The sequence below is a fragment of the Pocillopora verrucosa genome, chromosome 13 (genome assembly GCF_036669915.1).
Source record: "Pocillopora verrucosa isolate sample1 chromosome 13, ASM3666991v2, whole genome shotgun sequence".
Taxonomy (NCBI): Eukaryota; Metazoa; Cnidaria; class Anthozoa; order Scleractinia; family Pocilloporidae; genus Pocillopora; species Pocillopora verrucosa.
Window position 1 is genome coordinate 8835141 of NC_089324.1, and position 10220 is coordinate 8845360.

The window sequence follows — 10220 nt, forward strand, 5'->3', positions numbered from 1 at the left end:
CACGTGGTTTTCGAACAAAATGGCTGCATCTTTCCTCAACAGGCTCGGAATATTGGGTATGGGTATCGCCTGTGTCGGCGGTGTTGTCAACACAGCCCTTTTCAACGGTAATATGAATTTTTACTTTGAGAATTTCTCCCATGCTGAGTCTCAGTTTCGATCGGTCGAACTTTAAGAAGCTGATGAGTGCGTTTTACAACTGATATAGCTCGAGTATTTTAAAATCTTAGGATTACAACTGAGTTGGTACGTTTGATTTGAAACTCTATTCGGAACTTTTTCAAGGAATCTGATCCATTAGCTGCTAGAACTAAAACTGCTCAATTCTATCCTTTCCTTGCTTCGTTTGAACCCGCAATCAGTACTTCAGCTTTAGCCTTAGGATGTTAGGATGGGCTAGTTTGCTTGTTGGACAGCACCAGTTAAAGCAGCACGTGCATGAAAGTTTTAAGGTGATTTATATGTTTGAAGAACTTTTCCGAAGAGTTTGTGAGAAAAGTTATCCTGACAATTCTTCTTGAAATAATTTGTTTTACACCAAGTTACATAAGCTTTGTTGGTCAATTGGCTAGTATCAGGCTCCTTTATCTCAGCAAATGCCTGGCTGATTGCATAAAGGTTTGTACAAACTCTGTATGCAATTTTCTAGTGATTGTTATCAAGATGGCTTAATCAAGAGATCTCCATCATTGAATTTAAGAACTGGCAACATTGATCTTACATTTCACATTTCATACTTTTTTATTCCGTAAATTTTCAGATTATCAATATTACATTGGCTGATCCACTAATAGCCATAGCTAGTTTAAGATGGGTCAATAATTAAGATTGAGGTAGCTAACTAAACTATTTAAGTTAAATTTCAGTGCCTAAACCAATTGTTCATTTGTTGTACTCTTTAGTTGAAGGAGGTCATAGAGCTGTACTGTTTGATCGATTTCAAGGAGTGAAACCTGAGGTAACGGGTGAAGGAACTCATTTTCTCATTCCTTGGGTGCAGAAACCAATTATATTTGACATCCGCAGTCGACCTAGAAATGTTGCTGTAACAACAGGAAGTAAAGGTAATGATAAATTTGTAGATAGTGCACAATATAAGTGGAACTACTTGAGAGTGGAAGAAGTATATCTACAAGTTATTCTATTTCTAATCTGGACATAAATTCTTCTTGCAGATTTACAGAATGTCAATATTACTTTAAGAATTCTGTTTCGACCTCAGCCACATATTTTGCCCAAGTTGTACATGAATCTTGGGGAAGATTATGATGAGCGTGTTCTTCCTTCCATCATCAATGAAGTGCTAAAGGCTGTGGTGGTGAGTAAACAGAGATTTCCTGCTTAAATCACTATTTCATTTCTAGAAACAATCAATTTATAAATTCTTCTTATAGCATGAATACATTGTCAAGTTGGAAGTTACTGGTAATGAGAATAAAGAAAATCATGAACTAAGGGAAATTGCCCTGATATAACTTCCATTCTTTTTAGAAAGTTACAAGAGAAAATACCATTTGGTCATTAGTTGGTAAAAGTGGTTATCAGATTTTGGAAGTGAGGGGGATAGAATATTATTTGAAGTTAAATAATAATTTCAGGTCAAGGTGATTTTTAACCAGTTTTATATGTTGTTGACACAGAAAAATACTTAACAAGTTTGTATGAACTTCAGTATACACAGTATTAGTGTATAAGATATATTTACAGCTCCCCAAGCACTTCACATCAGTGGTTATCTTTTTCCTAGTCTGATTACCCAAATTGTTTGGCTCCAGAAGTAAAATGTCCTTTCTTCCTTAGTTCAGTTATGGATAGTTATTTAACACAAGTGGATGGTGAAAAACATAAAGTTTCCATGGGCAAATTGACTGCTGTGGAAAATTTTGAGAAGCTGACATTTTCAAAATTTTTGCAAAGTGTGTGATTGTGGTCATTTTAGGTAGTAGTATGAGTGTTTTTACTTGTCTTTTAATACTTAACAGGCCCAGTTTGATGCTGGAGAGCTCATAACACAGAGAGAAGTGGTAAGCATCATTGCTTTGAATGAAGATACTTGTAGGCAGAGAAATATTCCAAGAGCCAAAGATATGCAGTCTTTGAAAACATTTTTAAAAATTATTTTATCAAATGCAGATTTTTTTTAGGGGGGTGGGGGGTGTGGGATGTTAGGAAGTGTTTGGGAATTCAACTTGGCAGTGGAAACATTGCAGTCAAGACTATTGCTTAGCCTGACTCTCACACTGTGAGACAAACAAGTAAATGTTTATTTGTCTATAAAACCATAATGAACAACGACATTTCCAAGGGTTTTTTGTGGTTCTCATTCATGTTAGTATTTTGAAGACCTGGAAACCTACATGTAACATTTTACATTCTGCATTCAATTTGCTGTAATTTATTGATAGTTATTAATAAATAACTATGATTTCAATTGCAGGTTTCACAAAAAGTGCAGGATCAACTGACGGAGCGAGCTGCAAGTTTTGGGCTTATTTTAGATGATATATCTTTGGTGAGGTCTTGCTTTTATGTAAAATTCTAAGAACTAAATAACATACAAATTGTCAACATACATAAATTAATGTATTTTTCCTTTCAATAACATTATCATATTTGGTATTCAAAGGTGATTACAGATCTGTTAAAAAACTGTCATGCTTTGTTGCAAGGATCTACAATCTTCAATTATAATTCACATTGATAACTTTTTGATGTTGAAATTAAATCTGAATGAGGCACTATTTCTATTTCAGACACATTTGACTTTTGGCAAAGAGTTTACAGAAGCTGTGGAAATGAAACAAGTTGGTGAGTAACTTATGACAAAGTTGGTAATTCTCGGCTGGCAAAGTTGGCAATTCTTGGCAAGAATGCTGTAGACTTTTTTTGTGAGAAGTAGGCAGTTCAATTTTTAATATTTACGTGTGTGAAGATCTTTCAGGAATAACCCCTTCATCAGTTCCAGCAATTATTGCCAAATGTAACCTTGCAGGAGAGCTCGTGCAGTTTGGCTTGTTTTCGCGTTTGCAAAGACGTACTCACATATAATTCAAATTGATTATAATACAGCAAACTGTTTCTCATTACAAACGATACTTTGTCTTGTTGCCTTATAGCTCAGCAAGAAGCAGAACGTGCCAGATTCTTGGTGGAGAAGGTAAGGGGGGGGGGGATAGGGGCAACTGAAACTAATACAAGTGAAACACAATGGCAGTCAGAGTGTGTAAGGTTTGAAAGACACGAGGGAGGGGAGGAAAGGGGGCTGCACCCCCTTGATATTAGGAAAGAATTAATTTTCTAGGCAATTTTGTGCACCTCAATCTCAGAAATGTCTTATTTTGTCACCGAATTATGTTCCAAACAAGTTGCTTTGAGAAGGCTGGATTGAGAGAGAAAGTGATATCAAAGTGGTGGAGTTTGATTTTCAATTTTTGTCTCCAGCTCACATAGGAAAAAAGCCCGAGAAGGTCGTGCTTTGATAAGTTAGTTACTCTTCTGCATACAACATCGGCTGGGTGCACACACTGAAAGTGTGTGCGAGTGTTTGAACTTTCCTTCTCAGTCCAGCGGTGTCACAGAATCAATGAATTTAGTAATTTTTGTTAAAATTCACACTTATCTTTGAATTTTCGACACAAAAATTTGTTCTTTGTGTGTTTACCAAAAGTAGTATTTGAATAGAGCGAGAAAGAGAACGATTATATTTTTTTCATTCAAGTTCGGCTCTGAATAGGTGCTGCGTGGAGAGGCGCGATCAAGGCAATGTGCTCTGTGATGTGCCTAACGTATTAACTGTAATCAACGTCCTTTTTTCAGGCGGAGCAACACAAGCAAGCCACAGTGATCCGGGCTGAGGGAGACGCTAAGGGAGCAGAGCTTTTAGCAGACGCGTTTAAAGAGGCTGGCGAAGGGCTTGTTGTGCTCAGGAAAATGGAAGCCGCTGAGGAAATCGCAGACAAGTTATCTCGTTCAAGAAATGTAGCGTACCTTCCTCATGGACAGAATATGTTGTTGAATCTGCCTGTTGGTCGTCAGTAAGGATATGATGTAGAAAAAGATTGAGACGAAAAACACGGCCATAGCTAAAACTTAAACAGTTAAGAATTGACACTTTTCGGATAACTTGTGTTTCGTCTTGAAATTCGAAGTTAAACTTTCAAGCTCAAAAAAAATCGCACCAAAAAGTGACGATGAAATTCAACAGATCCTAGCAATGATTTTCGTGGGTGAAACTATAATATTGAACTACCTATCTAGGTGTTTCGTTATCAGCTTCCACATGTTAGTAGTTGGATTTCAAAGGTTTTTCGGGGAACGAGTTTTTCCTGTAAGTTATCTGTCGGTGAGGTAAATATGTGAAATTGCACGATTTGTAATGAATCAACTGATCAAAAATATACACGCCTCTTTCAATTATTGCATGTTTCTTTTTGTTTTTGCTTCTGTGTTTTAATTATCTTGACCTCGTCTCTTTATGTTTCTCGGTAAGTTTTCATCGCGAGAAACCCCGCGTAGCCTACGTGCACCCTCCCCCCTAAGGGGTTCCCTCGCCTCCCTTTCAATTGTCGGGGAGGGTATGGCTACTCATAGGCTGAACCCCGCGGAGCACTCTGACTTAGATCTCGTACTTGTTCTTTAGAGTAAAACACTCCTGCCATAACCCTAATCAAACCTAAAAAAACCCTCTTAGGAGACAAAGAAATGGATGTACTTAGCATAGAACTGATCCATACGGTAAGGAACCAATGCTCAAAACTGAATCCCTGAAATGCCCAGAGCCCTTAATTTCATCGATTGATCGAGCTGTTCAGGTCCAGTGACAATACACGCTAATAAACCAAGAAAGTAAAACTGTTGGCGAACAAGAATACCGTATAGTGCAAACTTGAATAATTAGGACGATGAAATCAATGATAAAGACTTTCATCTACACGTATCGACCAGGTAAACAAACTTTGGTGCTAAAAATTATCAGAACAACCTCGCTCCAAAAACTGAGAGAGGATTTATCTGGAAAAGAGTTCCGCGTATTGAAAATGGTGGAAGAAGCTCTTTATTCTTCTTTCTTGTTCGAGCAACTCTAAATGCATTAAGTGGTGTTGTATGTGAAAGCCGTCTCCGCTGTGAATGCTACACTGTTTACCGATTCAATAATTGTTTTGAAACCACACGAGGTATCTGTTGGATGTAAGGGACGTTTTGTTGAGTTGATTGTGATGTTGGCACCACAACTTGGGTTTCATTTTTCTGTAGAGATAAATTTTTGAGTCGTTGCGAGAAAACGTGCACGACGCTAAAACTGAAGCATCAGCCCCTCAGCGCTAACGCTGACATTAAAAGTTAGCGTTTGTTCAAAGACATGTGGTGTTTTTTTCCTTTAAAACGTTAATCGGTTTTTCTCGACGCCAGTTTGTCAAAATGATCCTAATCAGTGTTAGGTCCATTGGTGTCGACACGGTCAGCAATGGCCGACGAGTTGTCATTTTTAGCGAGGGCCTTGAATTGCTCGGTCAATCTGTCATGCAGTCCTTGCTTTGTTCTACCGATGTAAAAAAACGATTTCAGCCCTTCATGACAAAGGACAAATAAAGGAATTAAAAAGCATCTCTGTGTCGCCGGGAGAGAAAAGTTCGCGAAACCATGGAGACCAGGTTTCCCTGAAAAATAAAGAAGCACGTTACATGTTTCGGGTAAACGACAATAACCCATGAGACCAAACGGAGTTCATTAAAAATGAAATAAGCTGAAGCTGAACGCATAACGAGATTGTCATGGCTTATATTATTCAAAATTTGACGACTTAACCTGGAATCTTACTCGTTATTAGCCGCCGAAACGTTATTTGTTAATCCCATTAAGCTGACCTTATAACTGACACAGGTTGTGTGAAAAAGAAGACACCTCTATCATCAGCTGGATGTATATTTAGATACCCCTTGTTTATAAATAGCACCTTTTGGTGGTAAACAACTCTCTTAACTCCGTTTAGTTTAAAGACCAGTGTGTTGCTATCTTTAGCAAGTTCTGTACATCATCAATTAAGTTATTTTTCAGAGTAAACACTTCGTCTTAATTAAGCATGATTTTCACCAGGGATAAATTCGCGTCTTGCTGAAATGCCATGGCGATGGTGCCATTGATGTTTTGTGTCTTCTCTCGCGGGGGAGGGACGGGTTTGTCTCAAGTGAAGTGACTAAGATGGTTGCCGAGTCCTTCAAGATTTAATTGTTAGCAACATTTCAGTTGTTCTTGTTGTCCTGTTATAAAGCTTGAACTTATTACCAAAGCCATTATAAACAATACGCGATTTTTATAGGCCAATCTTTTCCGCAATCCTAGCTATGGCAGTAACACGATGATGGCATTGGGTCCTGGCCTCGTTTAATAGCTAGAGATCGATAGTTAGTATCGCTAGTGTCGTAACAAACTTGCGAACACAGCTATGAAAAGACTTTTTATGGGCCTTAACCCTTGAACTCCCAACATCTCATTAGTTTTTCTCCCTACCGTCCCCTTACAATTATTATGATTTTAGTTTGGAGAATTTGGTACTGGATCAACTAATAATCCACTAATTAATATTTTTCTTTATTCTCGTAACTTATCTTGTTGGAATTGTATTGATATTGTAAGGAGAAGTTCTGTCTTGGTCACTTATGGATGTTAAAGGGTTTAAAATAAGATCTCAAAAATTGAACGACTTTTTGAAACCTGTGTAAGAACAAAAGTAAGAAAGAGGGCGTTGTCCTAGACACGAATTCGAAGGGAAAATCGCGTCTAGCGTTTTAACAAAGCACTCGTCGCGAACTGTTTACAGATGACACGGAATTTGTCATAATGGCCTTCTAATTTAAGGCTCGTTCAAGTGTTCTGCTTAAGTTACTTGTAAACCAAGACGTACTACACGTCTAAAACGTTTACGCACTTTCAACACGTGAAAAAATTCACTGCAAAAATGATATACGATTTTGTTTTTATTTATTTGTTTTCTGTTTTTTTTTTCTTTCTCGGAGAAATTAGCTAGACAGCTACTCTTGTAAATCTGACGTGAAATAAAGGTGATGTGTAATGTGTGATGTGTGGTGTGTGATGTGCAAGGGTTAAGTCTGTTCAAAGGTACATAATGAGTTAGGTTACAACTTCAAACAGCGTTTAGGATGTCTTACAATTACTGTGTAACTCAGTTTTGCGAGACCTTGGTGAATCTTTCCTCAAAAAATAAACAAAACTGCATCAAAGAAGACAGAACTACTTCTTTAAAAAATGCACTTCAAAATCACGAATGCCAGAAGCAGCAAAATCTGGCAGATAACACGTTGCTCAGTGGTAAAAGTGATTTTCCATGAGAGGCATGAACCACAGAGATTTCAATGCGGACGCATAAAAAAGATTATTCATAATCCATCAGTCTTAAAGAATCTACAAAGTAACAACTCATCTGATAACTTTCACAGTTCTTATAATTTTCGTTCGTCGAAGATTGCTTTTAAGACTGCTAACGTCATCACGAAATACAGAACCACGCTTATGTGACGTCATCCACAGTTTAGAGTCAAATTCGACATCAAGTTAAAGTCATAATATTAAGTTATCACTTTGGGTTGACATAAATTAAGAAATTTTCAAGATACACCACGAATAGGTACTTTATCGGTTATATTAAGTGCGCAAAAGTCATGATTGGCCGCCTGGAGCCAAAGTGTTTCGCCCTCACCCATAGTACAACAATAACAGCAAGTAAACTGCGGTTCATCATTACCTTTTTATGGAGATTTTTTTAACATTCTCCGCCATCATTTCTTATTTAATGCATTCCGAGAAAGCCCAAAATATGTCCTAATTCATTTAGCGGAGGATTTATAACCAACATAGAGATTTCAGGACCAGATATGTCTTCAGCGTAACAGTTCATTGGACCGGATTACCCCCGTCTTCAATTCGACAGGTTATCGCTTTTGCAACCGTTAAATTTCATCCAAAGATCAACTGTTCAAACACCTGTTAAGCACCACAGGTTGACGACTTTAACACTTAAAAAAACTCTTCCTCTCGAAAGTAAGTCCCTCAAAAAATAATAGCCAAAATAGCCAAAGAATCATTGCAAAATTATTTTCAGGGAAAAAATTTTAAGTGGAAGGCTCCAGGCGAAAAGAGTGCGGGAGTTCTTGTCAACATGTTAATGTTCATATTATTGACTCTGCACTTGGCTACTGAGGTAAATATTGTATTTAATCAATTTCAGCGTGAGCCTTATTTAAAGCCTTTTGCTTATAAATGTTAATGAGTTTCTTATTTTTTTCCCCATTTGGCGAAAAGAGTTTTTCTGCAGCTCATCAAAAGAGGCGAGGAAAATCTATTTCCCGTAAGTTGGATGATTTGACTATACATTTAGATCAAGGCTACTTTGATTAATTTTATATGAAATATTCGGAATTTAGGGTTTAGGCCCAAAATTATTTGTTTTGGAAAGAACGTAAAATATCTGTATAAAAACAAGCAAAAGTCTTCAACTTCTACTCGAATGATAACAAGCTCGTTTTAAAAAATAACAGCTGGCGGAATAAATAATTCATCTACACAATGGATATTAGGAAAATCAAGTTAGATGTATACGTTAAGATATTTCAAAATGACCTACCTGCAGTGTGAAAAATTAGCACAGGATTTAAATTGTTCTGCCTCCTAAGAAATAATACCTGGCCTCATCGAGATACCGCTTTTCCACTTGTTTAATGTAATTTCAAACTGCTTTTTTCAAGCTGATGGTCTTCGTTTCAGTTGCTAGGATATAAGCTCTTAGCTGTTAGTATATACCACACCCGCTAAAGAGCCCAATTCCTGCTAAAATCTCTAGAGGAAATGAATACTTACTGAGTGCGTGCATTCAAAATCAATTACTCTTGGTAAAAACTGAAGTAAAAACCGTACTAAATGTAGAAGAGCGATCTCAAAAATGTTGGAGTTTTTCGTTCTAACTGATCTAATTTTCGTATTCTATAGTCAACCAACACGGACCTCGCCGCAGTGGTATCCTTGAAATGGTGCTGGCCATTCCCACATCGACCACACCCACTAATTATGTTTTCATGCATCAAAACTCGACCGTGCTCTCTACAAAAGATAAAGGCCGAAAATTCGACGCTGTCAACAAAGCACCCTCCAAAACAAATTTGTACTCTGTAGTAAACGAGAAAAAAGTGACCAACGGTGTGTCTGTTGTTAAAAATGCCACAAACGGACTGAAAAACTTGACGACATATTCATTTGCGCAACCGAACAGTTTTCCACAGCCAACTAGTATTCCACCAATCGATACAATGTCGGAAGCATGGCCAAATCCAATGGGATCGATCGATAACGAAATGGAGGACATCGGAAGTCCAACTTCAATGCAACCGATTGCGAACGAGATGAACGATGAAGAAAAAATACCTGGTATAGCTGATATTTCCGACATGGAGCGTATTCCGTTAGACTTTCAAGAAGAGGAGCCATGGGAAAGGAGTCAAGCTACTGCCAGTCACGTGACTCACAGTCACACCACGCACGGTCTTGATGGTTCTGGTGTTGGCCATGCTGCGCGTAGGCATGTTGTTCCTGCTCCGCGTAGACGCAGGATGAAGTTAGATGTTAAGGACTGGAATAAAGTGACTGGTACATATGTGAGAAGGAGGGAGCATCATACTCAGAGAGGTCAGCTGAGAATCTGGAGTACTACGCCTAAAGCTGGTCGGTTGGGAAGGAAAGGCAAGTTAAAGTTCGAGAATGAAATTCTCCCAATCCACAAGGTTAGAAAATTCACGATGAACAAAACCTGTCCTCCCTGTTCGTTTGTGAAAACGAGGAAGTCGAAAAAGAAAATGTCAATTCCACCTCCCAAACCTATCGATCCAATCCAGCCATTGCTTGAAAAATTTGAAAAAGAGAAAGAAGTCAGTGATATTAAAGAACACACAGTGGACATTGAAAAAGTTCAACCGAATGAAGCAATTGATAAACATCTGAAAACTTTGGAAAATCAGCCAGACATCACATCAATTTCTGAACATCTTTCAAAGGAACAAATTCAAGATATCGTGCCGATAGAAAATCATCAACTAGAACTCAAAACAAACTAAGGAATTTTTTTTGGATTGAAAGTTGGAGGAAAAGAACCTCCTCTTGTGTCTGCACAAAAACACTCGATTCTTTGAAAAACCGTCAAAAACCAGGGGCGTTGT

The 10220-nt window shown here is 37.9% G+C and overlaps 2 protein-coding genes across 2 annotated transcripts; both read left to right on the plus strand.

The window, feature by feature from the left end:
• Nucleotides 1–8: 8 nt before the first annotated feature.
• On the plus strand, nt 9–4416 carry LOC131773921 (prohibitin 1). The gene is made up of 8 exons (XM_059089891.2): nt 9–107; nt 903–1064; nt 1176–1318; nt 1983–2024; nt 2438–2512; nt 2754–2808; nt 3117–3157; nt 3817–4416. Exons 1-8 carry the CDS (start codon nt 20–22, stop codon nt 4036–4038), a joined length of 828 nt encoding a protein of 275 aa, XP_058945874.2. The 5' UTR covers nt 9–19; the 3' UTR covers nt 4039–4416.
• Nucleotides 4417–8072: 3656 nt separating this feature from the next.
• LOC131773898 (uncharacterized) lies at nt 8073–10158 on the plus strand. The gene is made up of 3 exons (XM_059089875.2): nt 8073–8215; nt 8317–8362; nt 9001–10158. The coding sequence occupies exons 1-3, from the start codon at nt 8174–8176 to the stop codon at nt 10116–10118; spliced, it is 1206 nt and encodes a 401-aa protein (XP_058945858.2). The 5' UTR covers nt 8073–8173; the 3' UTR covers nt 10119–10158.
• Nucleotides 10159–10220: the final 62 nt, after the last annotated feature.

Excerpts from the sequence above, each read along its gene's own strand:
- LOC131773921 (XM_059089891.2), top strand. The coding sequence starts at position 20 with ATGGCTGCATCTTTCCTCAACAGGCTCGGAATATTGGGTATGGGTATC. Across the intron at positions 2,025-2,437 it reads TCATAACACAGAGAGAAGTG|GTTTCACAAAAAGTGCAGGA; the intron begins GTAAGCATCATT and ends TTTCAATTGCAG. Across the intron at positions 3,158-3,816 it reads CCAGATTCTTGGTGGAGAAG|GCGGAGCAACACAAGCAAGC; the intron begins GTAAGGGGGGGG and ends TCCTTTTTTCAG.
- LOC131773898 (XM_059089875.2), top strand. The coding sequence starts at position 8,174 with ATGTTAATGTTCATATTATTGACTCTGCACTTGGCTACTGAG. Across the intron at positions 8,216-8,316 it reads CTCTGCACTTGGCTACTGAG|AGTTTTTCTGCAGCTCATCA; the intron begins GTAAATATTGTA and ends TTTGGCGAAAAG. Across the intron at positions 8,363-9,000 it reads GCGAGGAAAATCTATTTCCC|TCAACCAACACGGACCTCGC; the intron begins GTAAGTTGGATG and ends CGTATTCTATAG.